This window comes from Tinamus guttatus, unplaced genomic scaffold, assembly GCF_059628265.1.
Source record: "Tinamus guttatus ecotype Peru unplaced genomic scaffold, ASM5962826v1 Tinamus_guttatus_pri_ptg000133l, whole genome shotgun sequence".
Taxonomy (NCBI): Eukaryota; Metazoa; Chordata; class Aves; order Tinamiformes; family Tinamidae; genus Tinamus; species Tinamus guttatus.
The window spans coordinates 3,617,812-3,644,128 of NW_028288667.1; the positions used below are offsets into that span (position 1 = coordinate 3,617,812).

The 26,317-nt window shown below is 34.0% G+C and overlaps 1 protein-coding gene across 1 annotated transcript in view; it reads right to left on the reverse strand.

The window, feature by feature from the left end:
* LRP1B (LDL receptor related protein 1B) overlaps positions 1-26,317 on the reverse strand; it is a 336,264-nt gene that overhangs the window by 89,880 nt on the left and 220,067 nt on the right. The window contains exons 45-59 of the mRNA XM_088521814.1: positions 25,417-25,545; positions 23,742-23,861; positions 23,068-23,181; positions 22,781-22,930; positions 19,646-19,768; positions 18,376-18,495; positions 16,249-16,377; positions 15,144-15,266; positions 12,308-12,448; positions 11,531-11,718; positions 10,377-10,560; positions 8,256-8,341; positions 4,934-5,056; positions 4,058-4,239; positions 3,551-3,750 (exon numbers count right to left, since the gene is read on the reverse strand). Of these exons, the coding sequence (XP_088377940.1) occupies positions 3,551-3,750; positions 4,058-4,239; positions 4,934-5,056; positions 8,256-8,341; positions 10,377-10,560; positions 11,531-11,718; positions 12,308-12,448; positions 15,144-15,266; positions 16,249-16,377; positions 18,376-18,495; positions 19,646-19,768; positions 22,781-22,930; positions 23,068-23,181; positions 23,742-23,861; positions 25,417-25,545 (2,112 nt within the window). The remainder of the gene's footprint in view (positions 1-3,550; positions 3,751-4,057; positions 4,240-4,933; positions 5,057-8,255; positions 8,342-10,376; positions 10,561-11,530; positions 11,719-12,307; positions 12,449-15,143; positions 15,267-16,248; positions 16,378-18,375; positions 18,496-19,645; positions 19,769-22,780; positions 22,931-23,067; positions 23,182-23,741; positions 23,862-25,416; positions 25,546-26,317) is intronic.

Consider the following 26,317-nt stretch of genomic DNA (forward strand, 5'->3'; position numbering starts at 1 on the left):
TTAGTGCTTAGCCAGATTAGTGCTTCAGTGCTTGCTTAATCGTTTACTATGCATAGCGTTTGTGAATGCTGTAGTGTTAAATTGGCTAAGCTCTAAAGACAGTTTACATAATCAAGCATTAAACTCTGAGTCGATAAGCAAGGTCATTGCTGCCCCTAGCACCAAGAACAGCTCCAAAGTCCTGTAAGATTTCTGGCCTAGTTAGCATATTTGCGAAGTTCTTACTGGACTGCCTTGACAATTATAGAAGCCTACTGTTCTGTGGAAAAAAATAAGGAATTTCAAAGAGAAAAATAGCAATATTCTCTTTGTCTGATTTTATTATCATCTGTAAAAATGAAATAAAAAAGTACGCTTCTTGCAAAAACTCTTTCTACTAAGCTCTAAATCACCAAAATTCAAGTAAACTGCAGTTGCATGGAAAAAAAAAGCACTCATGGATATAACACTCACCATGTAATTAATTTACCTAAAGTTGTTTCATTTGTCTTTATGAAGTATCTACTGCAAAGCACCAACACTTCAGGGTCTACTTTATATGATAATATCTTTTTTATGATATAGATTAGAGCTGCTCATTTTGACAAGAGATTTTTTTACTGAGTCTTGTGAAGTCTCTGTGGCATTTGATGATACACTTTGGCAACAGATAATTTTAGACCCAATAAATATATTCTCATAAAAAAAAAAAAGGATCACAACAAGTTAGTCATTTCATCAAAGGCCACAGAAGGAGATGAAAATGTAGTTAGTTTTCTAGAAGTACTTCAGATTGCACTGCTGACATGACTCCTGGTCAGTCCTCTTTTCTGTTCTATCAGTGTGGACCTTCCTGACATATCTGTGCTTTAATCCTTTTTCTCCTTTCCCATTTGAAAACAGAAACAACAGAAAAAGATCAACCATCCATTAGTTAACTCTGACAAAACAAAGTATCTCGGAACAACAGAAGGAAGATGGATCATACAGTCCGTGCGGGCAGTATGTCTTCAAGAAACACAGTTATCCTCAAGACATGAAAACATTCCTTCTTATTTAAGTGCTTACCCACACAGATTCAAAGTTTTTCATACTGTAAAGGTAGTAGAGATCATAAAGTTTTACTTACTCTAAACCCTAGCTGATTATTTCCCCTAGTTTCCCCTATTAAGTAGTAATGATTGCATTTTATTTATCAGAAATATTTCCAATTCTGTGCGGAAAACATCAAGAAATGCAGAATTTACTTGTTAGTTTATTGCAGTGTGGAGGGGAGAGGTAGAGGGGAAAGATTTTGCTTGAAGACAGATTGACCATCAACCATGACCACTGACCATGGCTGACAGTTGATCATGATTGACTGAGCAGCTTTTGCTTTTTGATTCATTTCAGACACCAAGAATTCTATCACTAAATCCACATATCTAAATCCACAGAAACTGTTCTACACCTTGACTCTGATTTGATAATTATATTTTGAGAGAAGTATCTGATAACAGATAATGACAAACAGTATTGACTAAGAAGAAATTCTTCCTCCCATATTATCTAAATACCCCAGGATCTTTCTTTGCCCCTGCCCCCCACCACCCCGCCCCCGAAAAAGCTTCTTATTGCTTCAATCTACTTTAAAAAGCCAACGACTTAAAAGTATCATGACACGAGCTGTAAATAAATGGACACAATGTCACTTATGAAATTTGTCTCAAATACCCAAAAGGTATTCTATCTATTTCCATTCATTACTGGATATGGTAAAACTGCCAGAAATAAAAGCCTACAGAATGTCTAATATTTTCATCGTAATATCTAGAGAACCAGACGTGCTTTGTAAGCAGTCCTGAACACATTAATCTGTCAAAAGGTAGGAGGGTTTTTTGTTCTGTTGAATAAGAAAGAGTCTTTGTTATATGTGTCACTGTGCTACGCTGGCACCAACTGTGGGCCTGTGACAAGCTTTCTTGTTCCCTAGGTTCACTTATCCTCTAGGGAAGACATTCATTCTGTAAATGTAAAGGCAGTTTAAGCTGATTTCACCCACTTGGGCAAGATTAGACTACATACAAATCTACAGGTTGGAGAGCAAGTCACTGGAAACTAAAGATAGGATGAATTGAATTTTGCACGAATCTTCAGAAATCTGCTGATACAAGGACATTTTCTGAGAAAGGGGAATCCTGAAATATTCAGGTTGAATGAAAAAATTAAGAAAAGCTTAAGCAGCACAGGGCTAAAATCCATAAAGAAGGGCAAATAGAGGATAAGTGTATGAGAACGAAATACCAGGACAGCAACACAAGGAATAATGCCCAGAAGAGAAAGGGGTTTTGTTTCCTCTGTCAGAAAGAGAGACTGTCATGAGGAATTCAGCCAGTACAGGGGAGGTTGTCTACACAAGTTCTCCTTAGGCAAGTGATGTTAAGACTATTAAACTATTTGTCCTTGTTACAAAAGCATGGAAGATAATGCTGAGATTAACGAGAATGCAACCCTCTCAGCAATTGCTGTAGTCTCTCCAACTTGCCATCTCAAATAACTGTCACTGAACTGTTCATATCTATTTATAATTTATTTTTCATGCTCACAAGAGCTAGAAAACATTTTCTTTTCTTTTCTATTTTTTTTTTAAAGGGAAGCTCCAAACTGTAAAAAAACAAGTTTTATGAACTCTTGTTCATAGAAATCCTGGAAACACACAGTATGAGATAAAAGCCAGAAAAGCTGAAGTTCATCAGGTTTCTACCAAGATAAGAGCAGTTTGGAGCTTTGGATAAACCAGGATAGATTAGGAAAAGTGAGCTCACATAATACCAACTTTCATCTGACCAATGACAAAAAAGAAATAATACCGATTATGTCAAATATTTTCATTAAAGTAGAAGTTATTTAGTTATATTATCTGGAATATGAGAAGCAATAATCATTGTAAAAAACCTTCTTTTTAACACTTTAGAGGTAGTGGACAGTAACCTTTAAATTACCTCTGTTGCTGAGAAACAGCACCTAGTGATAAAGCTTGGTTTATTCCATTAGAATTTTCAAAGTTGTTTTATCCATGCACCAGGAAAGTTCAAAATTACATTTGTAATACTACTACACTGACATGAGCAGACAAATGGGCATTTCAAGACTTCCTCTGTCTGGAGTAAAGATTTCTTTTAGCTACTTTCTGACATGTAGCACACAGAACATCCATCTTCTACTTTTAATAGGCTATCTTCTACTTTTAATAGGCTTTATAACTTGATCGAGAACAGCATGTTATGCACATACACTAGAACACAGAATTAACAAGGCCGTCTCTGAGTGCTGAGTCTGTTTCTAGAGTTTCAGTTTACACTTGATAATTTTTTCCACAGACATGACTGATATTAAGAGAAGGAACATGAAAAATGACTTTAAAAATATTGGTAAAAACTAAAAAGTATATGCAATAAGCTTCCAATCCTACATTATTCTCAAAATGCTTCATTTTAAAGTATTTTTTTACATATTTATAAATAGCATACTAAACATCTTCAAACGAAAGCTACAAAGAAAAGATGAAAATGGAAATAGCTATTTGACCAACCTTTATATCTATGAGTTCCATCCATGTCAGAAAACTCTATGTGATTTTCATCAGCCCAATACAGTCTACGGTTAACATAGTCTATTGTAAGGGCCATGGGTCTAGATATCTGTGTTTCTATGACAACTGTTTGACTGGTGCCATCCATACCGACACGGCCAATGTGAGGATACTCACAGCAATCAATCCAGTATAAGTATCTATAAAACAAAGCAAATAGTTTACTTGTTTGTAGATGCAATAACAACAATAATAATACATAACTAGTTTAGTTCCAGAGCATTTCCATCTACCAGGTAAGGTTTTTTTTTCTTTTTTTTTAATCATTTACAGAAGAAATGGCATAATAAACACCATTTATGCACTTTAGATCACTAATATTCAGTGTAGCTAAAAGTCAGATGATTAATAAACAACTAATGATTCCTATCTCCTCGTTTTCCAGAAATAGCTTAAATGTAAAAAGAGGAATAAATAATTCTTTACTGCAAAACAGTTGCTTCATACCCAGCTTGAGGATCTAATGACAGATCTCTAGGAAACTTCACCCTTTTGCTCACGAGAACGGTAGGGTATAAGCCATTGAGTTTAGACACCTCAATAATTCTCTTTTCAGTATCAGACCAATAGAGATTCTTCCCAATCCAATCTACAGCCAGAGCATTGGGAACAGCTGTATTGTGTATTATCTAGGAAACAAAAAATTATGGAAATTAACCATTTAAATACTGGGAAAAAAGCCAACATGATACCAGTAAAATGAAAGTCAGATATAAAACAGCAAGTAAAAAAGAATTTTTTAATTTTTATCACAAATCCAGCAAAAATTTTCATGCAAGTCAACAAACAGGCATAATAGCTAATAACAGCAAATTTGTGAACTTACTCCACTGTAGAAACAGAACAGACAGGCTGTGCAGAAATGACAACACTGTTTTACCCTGGATTGTTCATAGCAAAGACACTGAGGGTTTTTTTTCACTGTTTCAGACTTTTTTTTCCAGTGCAGTGCAGGTGAGACAAACATAAACCAAAGACTGTAAGAGTATACATTTAAGTGTATTTATGCAGATTACATACTTATATCTGTCTTTTTTATTTGGCTTGCTGTAAACCATACTGAACTGCCAGTTCAGTGAACTATCAGTTAAGTCATACACAATTTAGCTCATAAACACAGTTCTCTCTATCCTCATCTTTATTTCACAAAAAATAGAAAGATAAAAAGGTAATTATATTTTATGAGGACTTGCTAGATCATTTTGTGTATATGTATGCATGTACGAAAAAATCTCATAATTTTGATTGAAACTATGCAAAAGAAATTCACAAAATACTCCATTAAATTTAACTCTAGGAGTGACATTATTAACCTGCAATTACCTTGATGTCACTTCCATTCAAGCTCATTCTGTTTATACGGCTGCCATTTGGTCTGCTGGAATCAATCCAATAGATGAACTCTTCTCTATAGTCAAAGTCTATTGCAATCACATTGTTCAACCCCTAAAAATGGGGAAAAAAATAGGTCCACTTATTGAAACATACCTGAATGAATAAAAAATATTTGATAATATTCAAAATGCAAAATATTCTTCACGTAGTACTCAGAATATTTTGTTCTATCGTCTACACATTTTGATTGTTTCCATATATTACTTGTAAACAATCAGAATAAGAAAAAAATATTAACAGCAGTATCTGATTAGAAAGAACTTATATAGAAGTGCAAATGATGTATGAAACTAAATGAAACTCCTGCATTTTCATTTCAAATATTAAAATGTGCTTTAAGAGTAACTATTTCCAGCTTTATCCCATTTCTTAATTAATTACCACTCATGACATTATTTTGACAAATTAGAGAAAAGGAAAAAAAATGTGACAATTTCCATCAAATGTAAGCACTAGAATACCACCTTATTTAGGAATGGAAGTAAAATGATTTCCTATATAGGAATGACAGCTCCTTGGAACATGTGAAAAAAATCATTTAAATAAACTCACAACTATTATCAACTCAATACTTATTATCATTAGAGTTTTTTATTATTATATATTGTTCAGGAATTCAAAACCATGAACCTAAAAAAACCCATTAATATTAAATTCCTGAATAAGGAGAATTTTGACTTTCAGATGACCTATTACAGGCACCAAATAAAATATGAAGGCTAGAGATTAAGCAGACTGTCTTCTACACTCATGCCTTAAGCCAGGTTTTGATCCTGAATGTGTTCAAATGAGACCCTTTGCTCCTTGTCTGAGTTGCTCTATAATCTCTTTAACATTCTACCATGTACTAAAATCTCAGCTAGTTTTAAAATTATACAAAGATGATATCAAAGATGAAGCAACACTGCTAAAAAGAAAAGATAGTTTGGAATCATTTGATAGCCACAATATCATTTCAATTAATTTTATAATTAACCCAATAACCTACTGTCAGACAACCTCCCTCATTAATGAAGCCTGTAGCTTTACAGGAAAAGGCCTGAGGAGCCAACTCCAAAATATACTACTAAGAATATTTAAATGTGTTGAAACTGAGATGCAGTTTGATCTTCAAACTATACCGTCGTGTCATATGGTAAATTTGCCATCTGTCCAAAAGCAAGATTAGGTTGCCCAGACCGTTATTAAGGACAGCCTCAAACAGATCAGTGCTGGAGGATCACTCTCATGTTCAAAACACACACATCCACGCACACTCCAGTTTTCTTCTACCACAAACTGCCTGGGATTTTAGTTCTAATACTCATCAGAACATCCACTGCAGGTAAAATTACATTTGCAATAAATTTCTCTCCAGACAATATTTCTTCCTCCTGCTGCATTAGCCACTTTTAAATTCTCCTAGCATAATTCTTTATCTTTTCTTATGTAATCTGATTTTATAAGGAACAGTGAAACTTTTAGATGTCATCAGTTGTGTTAAGTCTCTCAGCTCAAAGGTGTGTGTGTGTTTGTTTCCCTTACATGTGGCACACTGTCCTTGGTCAAGATTTGTTCCTAGGCACCCAGACTAAAACAAAACAAAAACAGCAAACAAAAACAAACAAAAAAACACCCAGCCAGCTAAAATTGCTAGTTATGAGGAGGCAGATTCTGTCTACTCTCTCTAGGAAAACACTGTTTGATGAGTATGAAAGAAGGAAATGGCAAAGGAACATACATGAAGTACATAATTCAAACAGTGGTTCTGTTTAGATACATTTGAGAGAAAGAAAAAAAGAAAAAAAAGAGAGAGAGAGAGGAGAAACCTAGCACACAACAATTCAGAGGAGAGTGAACCATCTCCTACTTTCAGCTCCTCTATTTTGAGTTTATGTTGAACAATTGTTAGAATAACAAAGCACGGGTCAAATACATGGAGAAGGGAGTTTTTGCCCTGGAGCCAGAGCAGTTCTGGCATTTGCCTTCATCCAGCAGATGTGTAAGGAGGGTTAGACCCCATCCATCACAAAATTACAAGGACAAAAAGGTGTCCTCATGAGAAAAGCAGCCCACCTGTTCTGCTGGTATAGCTCCTCTTTGCTTTCAAACTGCATGTTTTTAAAAGATGCTTCATTTGTACTATCAAAGGCCAACAGCAATGGTAATTCCTAGACCAGGGAATTGATTTGATATGGAAACCACAGCTTCTCCTTAGTGGCTGGAGCTACATGGCCTCCAGTGCAGTGAAAAGGGGCCCATTAAATTCAGCACTGATGAAGCTCCGAGCAGATCTGCAAGCATCAACCATGAAGAAAAGTGAGTGCTGCTCCTCTCCTTTCACAGGTTTCTAGTAGTAGATATACCAGCAAAAGAGGAGAAAGGCAGTGAGATCGAAATGAGAGGTAATCAGGAGGATTTCAGAAAAAGAGACAGACTTTAAAATAATGTTTGCTATGCTTAAAGAAAGTCAAATGTTTAATGTAGGATGGTTAATTTTCCAACTGTTGTTGTGAAAACCTGAACACATCTCTTAGGACATTAAGATGCATAGTTTACTGACACAGAAGCCAGAAAATAACTAATGCTTTTGGATGGCATAATTGATTTCCTAGTCTTTCTATAATTGTTTAAGTATTATTCAAATAAATAGGTATCTTTATTAAAACATATTATTGAAATATAATCTATGGCAGATAACTACACTTAGGTGAAGCATAGAAGCAGAGCAGAAATATTAAAACAACAGCTCTGTACTCACTAGGTGATTATCTACTTTTTAATATTTTTTTTCCAAAGTTTTATTTCTTGGTGTATTTATAATAATTTAGAAAAATCAAGAAAAAAAACAAGTTTAGTGCAAGATATATAGTTGTGCATATAATAAAACTTGGAATTGTATGTTTAAATTGAAAAAAGAAATAGATTTTGGATTCTGATAGTAATTAGCCCCCAAAATCAAATAATACATGTCAAGATATATATATATTTTGAAAGCTAACATTATAGAAATTGTGCAAAACACATTGTGATGGAAGAGGATCACAAATAACACATATTATCTTTTTGGATTGTGGAATGACTGAAGAAACAACTGCCTGAGCCTTAATCATATCAAACTCAAACACAACAATCAATTTAAAATATCATAAAAAATGTGAAGGTACTGCAGTTGTTCTCTGACGCATACAGTGCCAGTTCTCTTAGCTGCATATTTTCAATAAGAATAAAGGTACTGAGTTAAACTTAGAGCATGTTACTATGATTATACCTGTTTCAACAAAGTGTAGTTGGATCCATCAGTGCTAATTTTTCTTATTTCATGATGATCAGCCAGAATTAAGAAAGGTTCCTCATCTAAACCCCAGAAGAAAGAATATATTAGACTAGCTTTTACGTTAATTTATGGAAAATCAGGAATACAATGCTGAAATACAGATGGCTTGAAAAATAAATGTTACATGCTCTGATCAATGTTATGGATGAAAGAAATATTTAAAACATTTAAATGTTCCAAGAAAGATCAATGATGCAGTATAAAAATGAACAAATCAATCAATTAGTATATCTTTCAGTGTAATTTAATTTTTTGCCTTTGTAATATGGGAATCATACTGAATTTTACGGTAATGGAATGCCAGAGATCATATTTGAAATATATTTCACACCATTCATTCTACTTTTTAGAAATTATTAGATAAATAATAAACACGAAGGTTTTCTAATTTCTTGAATTATTTTTAACAATTTCTAAAGGCGTAAACTGATATTTAACTATAAATGCAATCTGCACATTCATATACTTTAAAATTCAACATTCACTTTCAAATTATTATTATTAAGTAGATTATTATATTTATTGCTGCAAACCAAACATTTTGACCATGGCTTTTTAAAATTTCAAAAGTCAAAACATTCTAGAAGTAGAGAACAGGGCAATCTTGCCAAAGTTAAATTCTCTAACACTAAACTTCAGACAGATTCGGCTTTTTTTACCCTGTTTTTCCAGTTTATCTGAAAATATTCTTCCTGATACTCAAGCCCTCCATCATGGACTCCCTATCTACTGCTCATGCATTCTGGAATGTGATGCGTGCTCCAAAAAACAGTACTCTTCCAGGGAGTACTTTGTGTCGCCTGGCATTCATTTCATGTTCTCCAGTTCTTACATGATCTGAGGCATCATCCTCAAGTCAGACTAATTTAATGGGCTGTAGAGAAAAGCTGCACTGATACTGTGAAGAGTTGAGAGCAATTTATGCTAGCAATCACTATGAAATCAGCCACTACATATTGCCTACTTTCACTACAGCTATCCTTGCTACAGCACAGATGTGACTTTGCCAGTATCACTTTTCAAACTTTATATACCACAGCTCCAATATAGATGTGTCCTATCATGTATTCCAGCCACTCCTCTACAGCTTCTACATGTATGAGTGATTTGCAAGGTGTGAGATAGGTGGAAAAATAAATCAGATCCTGGGAGTCTCCTGTGTTTTCTTCACTCGGGCAGTGAAGCACCTCAGACAGGAACCTGAGGCAGACAGAGGTTCCAGTCCTCTTGTCAGTTAGGCTGGAAATAGAACCAGTTTAAATATTTATACTAAAAAAAAAAAGAAAAAAAAACAGTTTGTACAAGACTACAAATAAGAAGATTGCTCAAACTGTAAGATAACTGCCTGCATTATGAAAAAAATCCAGACGGCAATAAGGGTGTTTTAACTCTTTTCTGCTGACGTTTTTATCCTCCTGATGTAAGGAATTCTACAGACTAAGATACATAAATATGAGTAAAATAGAGAGAGGTGTAAGGAATTAACCACTGTTATTATGTACCTTGAACTTTACTGTGCATAAAATCATCAGTAGCTGATTTTATGTTTAACTGCTCTGGGATTAATGGAATTAGTAATTTCTGTAATATTTTTCTGTTTGCCTTTTCCTATGCATTTAACATACTGAGACTTTTAAAGGACGGTGTAATATCCTGAAGTTGACAAAATAAACAGCAGCAGTCTTCTAAATACTTATCATAAACATATTAATATTATCTTATGACTCAAAAGTAGAAATCGGGTTATTTTTCCAACTTTCCCAATATCTTTTCTAAGAAAGTCAATAAATTCAAACTATCATAACCCAGTGTTAACTATTCACCAGAAAATACGTGAGCACAACACAGACTAAAAATAGAACTTATATCACATTCAGACATAGAAGTATATTCCTAGTGTTTGTGCAAAAGTAATGTGCTTCCAAGTAACTTTGCTTATCTTGCATGAACAGGGAACAACATAGACATCAGAGCTAGGGCATTGTGCAAACTATTTTGGATACAACTGTGGATTAAAAAAAAAAAAAAAAAAAAGAAGAAGAAAAAAAAAGATACCTGAGAGAGATTTACAGCCATTTGGGTTATCAGGTTGTGCTTCATACCCATCTGCACACAAACATTTGTAGGTTCCATATGTATTGATGCATTGCTGGCTACAGGGAAATCCAGATGAACATTCATCAATATCTACACAGGTTTTGCCATCGTCCTTCAGCCCGAATCCAGGCCAGCATTTGCACTGGGAAAGACACACACATTCATTTTGTATGACTGGTTGATTCTGCTCGCTAGTTTAGTTTACTTACCTTCTTCTGAGTATTTTAGCACCATAAACTTTCTCATCTGCTTTTCAGATCATGACTAATTAAATTGCTATTGTTCCACTTACTGGAAGGCACACTAACATTTCTTTTAAAATTATAGCTGGTGTGATTGTAAGTAACCTCCCAAACTACCTTGTCCTGCAGAATAAAAAATGTTGTCTCTTTAGTCAGAGAACACATGAAACACATGCTTTCAGAAATATGGAGAGGATTCTGCTACTGAAATAATGAAGAATTATGAAGACATTTAGTGTTCCTTATTTTAAGGTGCACGTATGTTTCTTGGGAAGGTAGTTGTAGAACTTTTAATAATTTTTCTTCAAACACCGATGACATTTAGCATTCTGTGTAACACAAATAATGTGAACTAGAACTCTGAAATGGACTTTTATTGGGGTCTGATGATAACTGTGATAAGATGATTACATCAAATATGAGAGTAAAACAAAATATAGCTAGAGAAAAAGAAGTGAGAAGAGTAAGTAAATATCAATTTATTCTGGAACTAAGACAATTCATTCTATTATTTACACTAATGCCTTTGACTTAGGGAAAATATTGGAGAAAACTACTACTCTTGCAAATCACTGCCGGTGTTTTTCTTTCTGACAGCGGAAAAGCAGTTGGCTTTTTTGGCACTCTGTACATCAGTATGATTTATTGTATTAATATATTGCATGTCCTTTACCCATAGACTAAGGTATTGTACATTGTACCAGTTTTTGTAGAATTAGCAGTGACTTACTTGCCGGATATAGGAATTAGAATGTACTCTTTATAGGAAGTACAATAAACTCAAAATTTTATTATGAAGAGGCAATAGTTAAGAAATCGTTAAAAATTAGGAATTTACATTGCATTGCATCATAATCTGTAATTATTTACCTTGTATCCAACAGGAAGATCCTGACAATCTTGAGAACAGCCACTAACTTTCTTACTAAGGCATTCGTTAACATGGCAGCTTTTCTCATCAGATCCATCAATACAATCCTCCTTGTTATCACAAACATCCCGCTGAGGAATACACTTGCCATTTTTGCACATGAAGAAAGAGCTGTTACATGACTGCTCTGGAAAAGAAAAAAAAAGAGAATGTGGAACTTTTTCTCTGTGTAGTTTGCTAGTATTTGACCAAACTCATACCATGTAATAAAGAGATTAAGATTTAGGCAGAAGAAACGAATGTTTCAGAAATCACAGAATAGGTTGCCTATACACAGGCCAAGATTCATTTACCACTCTACAGACAGGAAACAAACAACAACAAAAATCAAAAAAATCAACCACATCCAGTTAGTAATCTTCTAATAAAGATATAATTGAGTTTACTGTATGACTCAGCTCTGTGTATATATGTTTAATATGCTGAACATGTTTAGGATAACAGACCAACTACTATATATTGTGACAACAGTTAAGATAATATTAACATTTAGTGCTAACAGTTTATGCATTGATGATCTGTTGAGCTGTTAGCTGAGGATTTGATTGCTCAGGATTGACAAACAATGAGCACACTGCCCTTGCAAGACATCAAGAATGTTACATGGAGAACTCTACGCTAGTAAATTTTCCATTTGTCTATCTACAAACCCAAATCATTGTTTTCCAGAAAGTAGGTTTACATATTACACACACACAAAAAAATGAGATACAAACCTGAGCTTTTGCATTTTATGTTTGTAGGTGCTTCATCAGAATGGTCTGGACAGTCAAAGTCCCCATCACACTGCCATTGAGAATTTAACAGACATCTTCCATCAGCACAAGTGAACTCTCCAGGACGGCAGTGACGATATCCTAGAAATACACCAGTGAGTTCGTACTTTGTTCCATACTTTGGAAATAAAAATTTGCACAGACAATGGAAAAAAAGTAAAAATGAATCTTGTTGTGTAAACAGATTTAAAGCTCTATATGCTTATGCAATGCCTGACAATAGAGAAATCAAATATGTTTTACACTGCACAATAGAGGCCCAAAACAATTCCCATTTATATAAAATATACAATTGCAATTCTTAATTTTGCTTTAAATGTAGTTAAAGGTTTTGCTGTTCTAGGAAATAGCTGACAGACTTTATAGAAAGTTCCTATACTCAACAGTATTTCGACAACAAGCTTAACACTTCCTTCCCTTTAAACATGCAGAACACTAGCCACTTTGGTCATACTATTTTCTAAATTCTCTGAAAAGTACAAAGTAAATAAACATATATCAACTTTACAACATTTTCAAAATTGAATAGGTTTCCTAACATAAAATATCAATATTTATTATAGTAAGGAAACCACAGGCAAGCATTTGCTTCCTGAAATCTGGCTGCTAAAAGAAAAAAAAAAAAAAAAAAAAAGCACAGAAATTTAGGAAAGTCAGAACAAATTTTTTCCTATTCAATTTTGAAACTAAAAGTTGAAATTTCCCAGGTGAATAATCGTATTTTATTTTTAAGGTTTTATTTTTAAGATTTACTATACCAAAACAACTACTTAAAGTTACCTTTCTGTTTGGAAAAAGAAGTTATATTTTTTCTTATAAATTCTACCTCAAATAATTTGTGCCCTTTTAAAAGAACCCCCAAAGCAACTCTAAATTTAACTTAAAACTCAAATAACCCATACAAAATCAAAGGGGGATGCTGGGGAATTATGAAAAAGGGATCAGAGACAGAAAGTAAAAAATAACCAAGAAAAATGGAAAGCATATGGTAAAGACGAGCATGGAAGAAGTCAGGAGAAAAGGGTAAATGGTAAATTTTTGTGTATTAAATATGCACACTACTGCTAAACTACCGTAATTGCTAAGGAAATCTTTTACTTCATTTGATTTATACTTTTAGAGCCGTAACCCACACCGAGGAAAATCCCACAAATAAACTTAAGCAAAGTATGAAGACTTATAAAAATACCAAGTAAAAATGATTATAAAACAGGAATAAAACAGGAATTACACACGCACTCAAGAATGATTTTGCAACATTTTTTCTATAACCAATTTCAGTTAGGTCTGACATTCTTAAAAAAAATGCAGATTTTAAGCTCTAAAAACTTGGACTTGATTCTTCTAAGAAATCAATCCAAAGTGATAGTAACTACTTAAATTGATTAATCTGTAACTATCATAAATGAGCACTGACAAGAGTTAAATAAGAGAATTAGAAAGTTAATATTTGTCCTTTCTTCTAATTACTATATTCCCCCTGCCATGTGGCATAGCTTTTCTTTTCTGCTGGCAGATGGAGACATGACATTTGACTGCCGCTACATCAAGATCTTCAATCCTTTGTAGCCATGGTTGTCATTTAGAAATATGTTAATACACTACTTTCAAAGCAGAGTATGCTATCACATCAATTATAATCATCACTTTGAATTTAAAATAGTTCAGTGGCTTCTTGCAGGATTTTTTTTTTAAAATTTTCTCCCTCTTTTTACATAGATGATGCTTGAAAGAAGGCAGGTTGGCTTGATACCTTTGGCTGGCAGGGTTTATAGGCCTACAGCTTTCCCTCAAGCCTGTAGTGTTTCCACCAGCCCCAGTCTGTTCTTGCAGACACACAGCCCCAGCTGGCCAGAGCCAGAGCACATCACCTGGTTCAGCTTCCTTCAAACTCTTCCTTCTTCTCATCTATTCATTTGTTTTATCTCTATTTAAAAATGAGTTTTTTTTTTAAAAAAAAAACCAGAAACAGCAAGTGCAGAGAACTCTGAGATTCACTTTAGAAGTGCATTCCCCACTTGACCTATATGATGTAGGAGCACCCAGGAGTGCTTCTGCCTCTAAAGCACCAGCCTCCTCCTGATGAGCACAAAGGCAGAGGGAACAATCTGGTGACTGGTCAATTCATCACAGGAATAGATCTTTTCCATAGATATTTTTCAGAGTACATAAATTACATAAATTTCAATTGCACAAACAGAGGCATAATAATAATTTGTGTTTTTTTTTTTTTGGTCAGAATATCTACCTTCTATTTTTCATAAACCTTACTTATGGAGATGAACATTTCTGAGTATTGCCTAGATAGGCTGCACACACATATTCACATTCATTCCTGAATTCAAAAGAATGGTGAAGATGAAACATTTGCACGTCTTCAGTTGATGCTATTTAAGAGCAGTGAAAATAATGACAGTTGTTTCATTATTTGACAGAAGGAATGCATGCAGAGATGGAGACAAAAATAGACATACAAAAACAGAAAACATAGAGAACGAGAAGTCACAGACTATACTTTTTGTTTTAATTCTGTTAAATATAGATTGCCATCAGCTATAACAAAAATGAAGGCAAATAATTTATCACTGCAGTTCCATGTCCAAGTTCATACTAAGTTGCACTCATTATTGCACACGATAAAAGCTGCCACTAAAACAACTTTAAAAAAGGAGCAGTTTTCTTATTCAGTAGTGACTTAAAGTAACAGAGCTTGCACAATACCCTACAGTTAACAATAATTGAATTTTTCTGTTTACATTAATTCGGATATACTTGCCACATTCCAGTGATTCATCTGATCCATCTCCACAGTCATCATCATGGTCACATACAAACTGTTTGGGAATGCAGACTTTATTATGGCACATGAAAGCATTCTCGTCACAAGTGTTATTAGGAGCTAAGGAAAATACAGTACATAAAATAAATAAAACTGACAGCAGTAAGATATATAGCTGTTTTCTTATAGAAAAATGAAAAGAGAAGTAAATGTTTAGTCTGAACGGATTCAAAGTAAACAACCATCACTTCTGAGTCATATACTGAGTGTCACACAGCTAGATACTAGGAAAAGCTACTGAGGAGATAAGATGACTAAAATCTCAAGTAACCTCAGGAAAGGCTTCAGAGCTGATGCTGTCTTCAGCTAAAGTATGCTCTGCTTCTAAGGAACAGAATGTTTGAACATACAGATGTTCTTCCTGGGTTACTCTGCTCCTGAAAAAAACTCTGTGATACTTCCATATTCTCTGAATAGTTCAGACTAAGTCATAAATGGCAGAATACAAATTCAACATATATACACACTAGAGAAAGAGTTATTTCAATATTTTACATATATTGATAAAACAGAACCTCCTAATAATAACCCAAAACTTAATGAACTGTTTATTACTGAATTCCTGGCACCTTCAACAGGCATGCATCTCAGGAGACTGGAAGCAACAATCTATAGTGTAAGAGATGTCAAGACCTGAACAAGTAGCCAGACTAAACTGGAGACTGAGCTGCCTCTGCCTTTGGGATGTACAGTCTCTGACACGCAGCATCATTTTTTTTCTTCAGGAAGAAAACTGCACTGTCAATAACAACATGCTAATTTTCATTAGTAAACCTCGGGAATAATGGATATGAAGTGACACCCATCAATATATAATACACTTCAGCTGGTGTGCATCAGTACATATTAACAAAAACCGAAGACGTTGGCTGACTGAAACACTGAAGGATCTGGGCACGTAAGCATGTACATGTCAATCTGGACTAACAATCTTGACAGTAAATGCGTGTAATACTGCAGACACAAACAGAATGTGGTATAATTTTTCTAGGCAAAAGCACTAGAAAAGGGAACACCAGACATTTTTAACAAGGAAACCTACCACAGCCTGCTGTGGAGAGCTCATCACTTCCGTTAGGACAGTCTCTTTCACCATCACAGAGCCAGTGCTGAGGCACGCAGGCATGGGAACCCAAGCAGCTGAACGTGCCCGCTGCACAGGTCACCGCACCTGGAAAACAGCACTGGTCAGGGACGACCGGGACCAACCTCATTTTGTTTATCTTAAAGGGTAAAGACTGGGTAAGGAGTTTCTATTTTACAACAACGCTGAAAGAAGATTTTGTTCTGCACAGCGTGTTAAACAGGATAATTCTGTATTTTATATTAAAATTTTGACAAAACTTTCTACTTGACAGTCTCTTAAGAATTTTATGCAAGGACACTTGATTTACCATTCTTCATGAAAGCTGTCCGACCGAGCAACTTCACAAATCAGCTTCGAGCAAACACTCTATGTGTAGATTGACAGACCAGATTATTACACCCTGGGATTTATTTCACTCTGTTTTAAGATAAACCTTTACAGAACCCATCAAGTAGTATCTTCTCCTGGATAAGCCAAAGTTTACTTCATAAATATGCTTCTTATTTCCACTCATTTTGATTATAAATTAATGAAAAAATAAAATTCAAAGACTGCATTTGATCATTTTATTACTTATTCAAGACGAAGGTCAACTTCTCTTTACTTTTATTCATTTGACATTTGTGGATATTTCTGAAGTTAAACTTCATGTTAAATAAACATTGATTTGGTATGTTTCTCAAGAATGAAAAACTCAAAGTCATCTTGAGCTCTCCTTTTTTTTCTTGCAATTTAGAATCCTAAGAAGAAATGCAGCCTTAGCTTTCGCTTCATAACTGGTATGGCTATTTCCCTCTTCAAGGGATGCCCTACAATTTTATGGAAGGGCGTTCTTCTGAGAAGAAATCTATAACCTACTGTACGTCCCAAGATCAAAGGAATTACTCCTGAAAGATCTTAAAAAAAGAAAAGAAAGTAGTAACGTAGCAGTAATTAGATATTTCCTATTTTTCTCACTTTTCCTATTTTCCTGCTCTATATTTCCAATTAAGATTAAGGTTTTGATGTTTCTTAGGATTTTACAGTGTTCTATAGTAATCCTAGGTGAGATGTTTGCCTTTACATTTCACCCCTTCTCCTCTGATCCTCCTCCTAGCGGGGAGAGACAGACATGACCTTCCTTGTCAAACAGTCGTTGCCTCCAGCCTGACCTATGAAAAATGGTTTACAGACGGATGCAAGATTGAAGTTAAAGTTAACAACTCATTCATATTTGCTCACAGAGTACTGTATTTTCCACCATTATCCTCTTAATTTGTTGGCATTTCTACATCTATGTTTGATTAGGATACTAACTGAACAAACCACGTCTCTGAAAGTGAGCCAAGGATATTTATTTTCAGTCTACTTAAAAAAAATACTTCATTTTATTAAAATTATAATTAGTAACATAGTATTGTTATTGTGGTATCATATATGACAAGTACAGTAAACTATTTTTGTTGTTTTTTTAATGATTTTTAAATGAATGTGTATTTCAGAATTCAAAGTTGGACCTTTTAAAGAAAAATGAAATATAACATAGATAAGGGTGAGTGCAGATATCATGAAACTATGACGGTATGACTTATTTGACATCAGGGGATTTTCTAAAAGAATTCACTATAACATTCCCACCCAACCAAGCTTCAGAATAAAAGGAAAAAAAATTGAATTCTCTCACATTTATGAGCTTTTTTGAGAGGAATATTATGCTATCGTGATTATGACTGTATCTAGAAAAAAATAAAGGGAATAGAAGAAAGAGCTGAAAAAAAAAGACTGCTTAGGCACTTAGTACCAAAATGCAAAGCTCAAATAGAGATATACAGAGTTTATCTCAGGGGTGGGGAACAGAAGAGTTGGATTCTCATTTTGCCCATGCCAGCGTGCCATTCATTTCTTCACTTATGGATCATATACACAAACCATGCAATACCAATAAAACAGCATCAAGGCAGTGTGGGTTGGATAATGTTTAACCTTAAAACATAAGGCCTTCTGAGATGCTGTGCTCCCTTTCCACCACTTTCCACCACATGGAATCACTTTCTTTCAAAATTTATCATGTGACATGATATGGAACTAAGATATTTAACTTACCACAGATAGCATCACTCTCATCTAAGCCATCTCCACAGTCATCCTCACCATCACAAGTCCATTGCTTCGAGATGCACTTGTGTGCAGAGCAGGCAAACTGATTCCATGAACAGGATGAATCTAGGAGTGACACCAGCCACTTCATTTGTTAGGTACTTCACCTTTAGCATAAGAATAGGAATCTCCTAACCTTTCATTTCTCTCCTCCCGATGTCGTGTATTAATATATTTAAATATGGTATAATCCTATACCTGTATTCAGGTTGTAACCGGTTGTTTAACACTGTTGATGTTTTGATAGCAGCATGAGGGCAAATAATTTAAAATCCCAAGAACAATTGCCTAAAATATTTTATAATGTTGTATAGAAGCACATATGTATGTACAAAAACTTCAAAATGTCAGCATTAAGCTGACCTGAATGTGCTGAGGACAAAATTTTCTACATTTCATAGGGTATAGCAGTTCCTAAATTTTAAGTCTAACATCAAAAAAGTAAACTGAAATTGAGTTGCAAACCAAACATGGGTGCATGTTAATAGAACCTGGGTAATGAAGAGAACAGAATATAACTTTCTTTCATGCAGGTATGTGATAGAGCAAAACAAAAAAGTATACAAATTTCGTGTTTCACTGAAATGGGAAAAAGGAAGACTTGATACTGATTCTGCTGTACAATTTATTCTACAAATCATCTGTTCAGTTAGCCTACAGAAATTTGAAGTGAAAAGATCTGCTCTCACTGCCTTGCTCTTTGATTAGGTTGTGTTTAAAAATCTTAAGAGATCTAAGACAGAACAGTCTTAGACCTGGTTCACAGTGTATGCTGTATTTTACTCACAAATATGAATTTTGTCATTACTTTAAAATAATGATACATGTATAGCCTCTGATAAAAAGCAAGCTCATTACAGTTTATTTGGGTTAATTTCTCCTGGAATCATACTGTATTGAAAGAAGCACATTATCTTTATAAAAATTTCCTCATGAATACAATGAAGACTTAGTGTAATCAGTATAGCAATAGGAAAGTCTGTACACAAACAATTCTTTAGGAGACAAAAAAGGGTTAATAGGGTTTCCATTCTGGTAGTAGATGGGGCTTAAAACACCAGAAACTCAAAATAATAGAATTTTACCCTGAAAATTAAATTTAAAATGCAGTAAGCATTTTTTACACTCCTGATGTATAAATAAACACTTTTTTTTTTTTTTTTTTTTTTGAAGTGCAGCAGTGATTGCAGAAAGATAACTAAGACAAAATGCTCACCACAGTGCAATTCATCTACTCCATCCTCGCAGTCTTTCTGCCCATCACAAAGCCAGGTGTTCAGAATACATCTTCCACTAGGACAACCAAAATAATTTTCTTCACATGTGGGTTTGTTTTGAACTGTGATAAAATAAAGAATGTAATGTAAAATGGTGTCTGCTAGTATGATTAGGAGCCTATTACATTTCTGCTAAATTTCTAAAAACTAGTGAAAGCAAGATGATTATGCTTGCAAAAGGTTATTTTTATTATTGAATTTTGCTCTAATATATTAGTGAATAGTGATAGCTAAGTACTTTTGGAAGTTGTGATACTTCATGTAGTTAGAGAAAACACACAACACAGCTCCAACCCAAATTAAAAAGAGCTAGAGAGGAAAGTAGTTCAGTTCACAGATTTTGAGCTCAATAAAATCAACACTGCTTTCTGAATTTAACCAGCTGAAGATACCAGCTTCTTTCTGATCAATCTGCCAGCACCCACAAGATAACCAAACTGTGGCAGTATTTTTTTTTTCCACATTCTTGGGGAGTTTTACTGACTTTGCAGACAGAGATTTAAATTTTGTCAAAAAGCTAAACATTGTTCTCATTGCCTTTCTTTCTTTGTAGCGGGTTAAGAGTCTGCTGTAATAAATGCTCAGAAAACAAATGCAAGAGGCAAAAACATCACATAGATTTAGCTTCATAGCATAAATACAAATAAATATTAGTAAATGAGTGGCACACATTACTTTCAAAAGCTTAAACAAGCATGTTGGCTGTGAAAACACAGGAAACACACATTATTTCCAAGCACTGGAAATCACTGGAACTCTTTGTCAAGTTTTCCGTTACTCCCTTAATATATAAGGGTTATCTATACTGTTTTCTTCCCCTTTGTCTCTCTTGTTCTTTCAAAAAAAAAAAAAAGTTATTTATGGCTTTGACAGCAGTATGAATGCAAAAACAGAATATAGAAATAAGTAGGTCTATGGTGACTGGATACCATAAAGATTATCTTTGGATAGTCACTTCTAAGTAAATTCTCTGCCTTAATTTTCTGTAAGAAAAAGGGCATTGAGAAAATTCAGGATATTTAAAGGGAATTACTATAGGCATATTACAGAAAACACTCAAAAAATTAATGTGTCAGTTTTCAATAACACAGAAAAGGAAATCACAATTATGAGGTAATGGAATGGTCCAGACACATAGTTACACATTAAAATTATGGAATTTTTTGGCACACATTTGAAAGATAAAGTAATAGAAACAAATGGACACAACAATATGGAATGGACGCAACAAATGGATGCAATGTTATTTTACTGAAGTTATATCAACCTGCCCTCCAAATCTTCTTTTCTAAAGAAAATGCAGTAAATCTATATTGAGCTGTACTATATGCAACAAATTATAAAGAATGATAAAATAATCCAGAGAATATGGATCTTAGTATAGTATAAAAATTGCAAATTAATAGGCATCCGGTTTACAGTGAGAATGAAAGTTCTTAATGTCAGGTTGAATTAGGTAGTATTGAAATTCTTCCAGGTTCAATTTGGATCGTGGATAATATTTTCATCAGGTATGATGTTGACAAAAACATGTAAGACTTCCAAACTTTTGATAACGTGAAATTGGGATTTTCACACAGAAAAACTGAATGCTCAGGAGAATATTCAGATGTCATAGATTACTAGGCTAGCAAGAGTTAGATGGTATTTAACAGCACAAAATTCCTGATTTTGTTCTTAACGATTAATAATAATCATTCTTCAGGAGAAGAAAGAGATATTGGTCAAGGAAGACCATGAAAATGAACAAAGAAAATTTAAAAATGCATCAAGAAAGTCTTTTTCAGTGACAAAATGTTCATCTAGAATATTGGCCTAGTGTGTTTGAGAGAGATGTAAATTCAGATAATTAAGATGACACAGATAGATTTCCTACCCTGAGAGAAAAATGCTAAACTGTCTTGTATTTTTTGCCACTGCAAGTAAAGATGATTAAGGATGTGGTTACTTAAAGAGTACAAAGTCCTTCCATAAGAATGAATGAGTATAAACAAAAGTCCCGCTGAAAGTTTTCTCTTCTTGATACTAAACAGACTTAGAGGGGAGAAGTATTTAAAAACTTTAAAAACATTCTGCTATTTTCTGAAGTTCATTCACACTTACTCCGGTGATTCTGCTAGAAGTTACGTCAATAAATCCCATGAATTCAGTGGCTTTCTTTCAGATTTCCATTATGATATCTATGTATGTTGAAAAAGTATTTCTAATAACATATTAGCACTCCGCTTTTCACCAAAAAATGAGAAATACAAAGAAAAATCAAAGTTCAAAAAAAGTCTGATACTTTTGCTGCTTGCTTGTTTCATGCAAGAAACAGTAAATTAACTTCAGCTTTTTCTTACTAGTTGTTTGTTCATCCCTGTTTGAATGAGGCTTGCTTTGCCAAGACATTAGGATCATGTTTTCTTCCTTCCTAGATGTTATAGGGATGCACATTTTCGTAAACAAGAGCACAGGAACAGGGAAAACCCAGGCATAGGTTTGCACGAGAAGTAGTGCAATCACCAGCAGTAAACAGCTCTTCTGTTTATGGAAGCCTACAAGCTCAACTCCAGACTGGAATTTAATTGTACAATGATATCCTAGTGCTAGAACCTGGCACAAGAGTAGAAAGGTAACACAAAAGCAATAATCCTGAAATCTACCCTGGTAGTCCACATTAACTACCTCAAGAAATAAAAAAAGAAAGTAAAAATGCAAACAGGAATAGAAATACCATCCACTAAAACAGTAGCTATTAAAACCTACTGAGTGATTATGCTGAAGCTTGATGAGGTTGACATTTTTGTAATGGAAGTTTAACTTAAATAATAAAAATGATTAATGATAGACCTAACCTGGAGGAAACAGAAAGCTACAAATTACAGGTTTGTTCAAAGAAATGCATCATCAATTTGTAATACTTTGCATGATCTGATAAACAAAACACAATACTGATGGAAAAAAAAAGGTGTTCCACATTATTTGTATTTCTATGTTAAGCAAATAGTGTTGAATAAATAAACATTTTGCAATATAGTTAAAAAAAAATCCAGAAACATAAATTAATATTTTTGTTTGCTTTTCATGGTTACCTGGGCACTTTAGTTCATCAGTATAATCTCCACAATCATTAGATCCATCACATATCCATTCTGGCAGTATACAAAGCGAAGTTGAATTACAGCTAATAAATCCTGTAGATTTTATTCCAAGCTTATAGAAATAAGCACAATTCGTATTATCTGGAAAGAGACAGTAAATTACACATCTAATACATACTAAAAGACTGAGCTTACTTTAACTTTAGCTTGTACAAGGACTGACAAGGAGTAATTGAAGAACGGATGTTAAGATGAAACACAGACTAACATGAACTTACTACAGTTCTTTTCATCTGAAGCATCTGCACAATCAATGACCTGGTTGCACCGTGCTGATTTTCCAATGCAAACCCCATCTGCACAATGGAATTCTGTTGAAGCACATGCTGAATCTATAATATATAGTAATAGAGGAAACAAATTTATGTACTGAATAGAGGATTTAGATATGTATCACATGTATTATGTTTAAAGGTTCTACTTTTTAGATCCAGAATGCATAGTCCATTCCATAGCTAGAACTTCAACAGGAATATGAAGCCTAAACTTGAAAGCATAATGTTTTCATTTTTAAATTTCTTATTTCAAATGAATCTTCAGCTCAAAAATGTCTAGTTCATTCAACTCTTTATGAAATAATCACCATGTAAGGAGGACAAAAGCACTATCTATAAATCTCTCAGCTTGCCTTCATGTAACACCTTGCTGGGGTTCTTCACTGTATGCTTTCTATATGCTCAACTTCAGGCATATAATTCCCTGATATTTTCCCTGATGTATATTCAGGAATATAATTCCCTGATATATTCCCTGGCATATAATTCCTGATTATTCCCATAGAATTACAGGCAACTTCTAGCTACGTCTACATATGTATATATATATATATACACACACACTAAATATCTACAAGCAATATTTTAAAATCACCTTGGAAGCAACTACCATTTACCTTTACAGTCAGATTCATCAGAGTTGTCACCACAGTCATTTGCACCATCACACACTTTGCTGCTTGAAACACAACGGCGATTAAGACATGGTTTGAAACCTTTCCGACAGCCTCTATTTTCTGGAAAACAAGGTATAAGGACATAACTGCATTTGGATATTTCATATATAGGAAAAACATCCTTAAATTTAAAAATGACATTAGAAAAAAGTTGAATGAAAATTCATTTTAAATCACAAAAAAAAAAAAAAAAATGTCCAGCAAAAGAAATTCTGACACATATACGTAATTGATCATATGGAAAGTAAAAGAATAAAAAATATTTGCAGCAAAGTGTCTGACATGGAAGACATCTTTCTATCTATGGAATACATACGCTTCAATTTCTGAAAACTACTATTACAAATGTTCTGCTAACGGAGGTAGAAGTCACGCTGTTGAGGAACGTATGAATTTGGATTATTCATAAACTATTTACTAAAGCCCAAATCATTGTACAAGTGCCACAACAATAAATAAATTCAAAAGTAATATTCATTTGAAAAGTAATAATGAGAAGGTTTTAATTCAGCAGTGTCCACAGAAGTGTCCTGCAGAACATAGTATCCAGATTCAGAAGGCAGCAAGGGGTCTAGGACGTAGTGCACGACAGAACCACACCTCTTCCTGTTAGTTTTCTGCTCTGTAGCCAAATGTTCAGGTACTACATTCAAGCACTGTCATACTGGAAATTAACATAACAACTTCGTAAGATTAGATGGCAAATCCATCAAAATACTAATCCTGTGATCTTTCATTTGTATTTTTTTGTTACTGTGGAATAAAGCACAGAATAGTTTTAACAGCTCAGCAAACCTCAGACTGATAGACACAACTTCTCCGGAATTCCAAGCAACAGTATTTTGAGATCCCTCTCCAGCTACAACTTTCCTTCTAATTTGCTCCCAGATGATTTTCTTAGTATTCCTTCAACCTACTTTCCTAAAAAAATTCAAGAAACTATATAAAAACCTATTATTACCATTGTTCCCATTTTGTTCTCATTAGTATTTTGCCCACTTCTATTCTCTGTGTTCAGGAAACAAATTCTTTCACCTTTTTTCTTTTTTGAGCAACTGTGCTTTAGACACTGAAGCTGGCAAACTCAGATTTCAGCTGGACACAGAAAGCAAAAAATGAAGTGATAGCCATCCACTTGTTGGTTATAAGGACAAAAAGGGCAGGGTAGAAACACTTGAGATGAATATGAAAGTTAAAAGTAGACAAACGAAAGTCAAAACCTTTGTGAATTACAGACCGATGGGAAGAATAATAAGAAAAAGGTGGAAAAATATCTATTATACAATCATTCTTGTGTTTTATAATATTTATTTTTCGGTGCTTTCTATTCACAGAGAAACTCTTACCAAATATGGAAAGAATAAATCTGTATTCCTAAGCTAAAGATGAAATAATCAATTTCTCATCTTTAAATAAGCAGCTATCTGTATTTTCCCTTATTTTTGTTTTAAACACAGACGTGTTACATATTACAAGCATTTGGGATGCTTGTAATTGAACACAACTGCAAGGAAGTGCCTTCAGTGTACGTAGTTCCATCCATATAACGTAATTTTCCTAATGTGTGATTTTTTCTGCACATCCTGTGAGCTAAGTAGAAAAGTTAGAGACTTACCACAGTAGAAAAGTTTCTCATCAGATTTGTCCTTACAGTGAGCAATGCCATCACAAGTCAGTTGATAATCAATGCATTCACCATTTCCACATTCAAACTCGGAATAAATGTTGCAAGTAGAATTTTTGCCTAAAAATAAAATATATTAACACGTAATTTTTAATAGTTTTAACATTGGAAGAAAATGAGAAAAATGTTGCCACGCTGGGTTGGATTCCAAAACAAGGTACGATGGATTCTATAAAAGATATGTATGCAGTCAATTATCAGTGATTGAATGTGAACATTTAGAGAAGCGAGTGAAAAGCACTGATTCTCTTAAGAATTTTAATTTTCCTTCCCCAATAGGTCTCTACACAACACCCAAGTTGTACGCAATCATTTCTTAATGATCTTTTAAAAGTGTCTTCAAAATAGTACATCAAGGAAAAAGAAGCAAACATCTATGAGTAGCCAGCAGTTAATTCAAGCTCTGATTTGTGGTACTGCACAGCTGTTCAGTGTGTATGCAAGTATTTTCACCATGATCAATGTACTACATCCATTGCTGAAGTTATGACCTAACATTCAATGATGAAAATGTTGTTTGTACTTTACTTGTTTTTATTCTTAAAAATTAATTGGCAGAATTGGTGAATTTTTGGTGTTCTCCTATTTACTGCTTTACAGCAGGAAAAAAAAAAGTATTTATTCTTCTGACTTCTGCTTTCTTTTGTATATTGATTTTTATCTAGTTAGTAACTAAGAAGGTATCATAATATTTACCCAAAATGATTTTATTGTGAACGCTGTTATAGCACATTTGATTTATATGTTATAAATGACATAACAAACATGAAAGAAGAAATATACAGCACATTTCTAAAGGAAGAATGGAGAAACGAAACCTGGTAATTACACT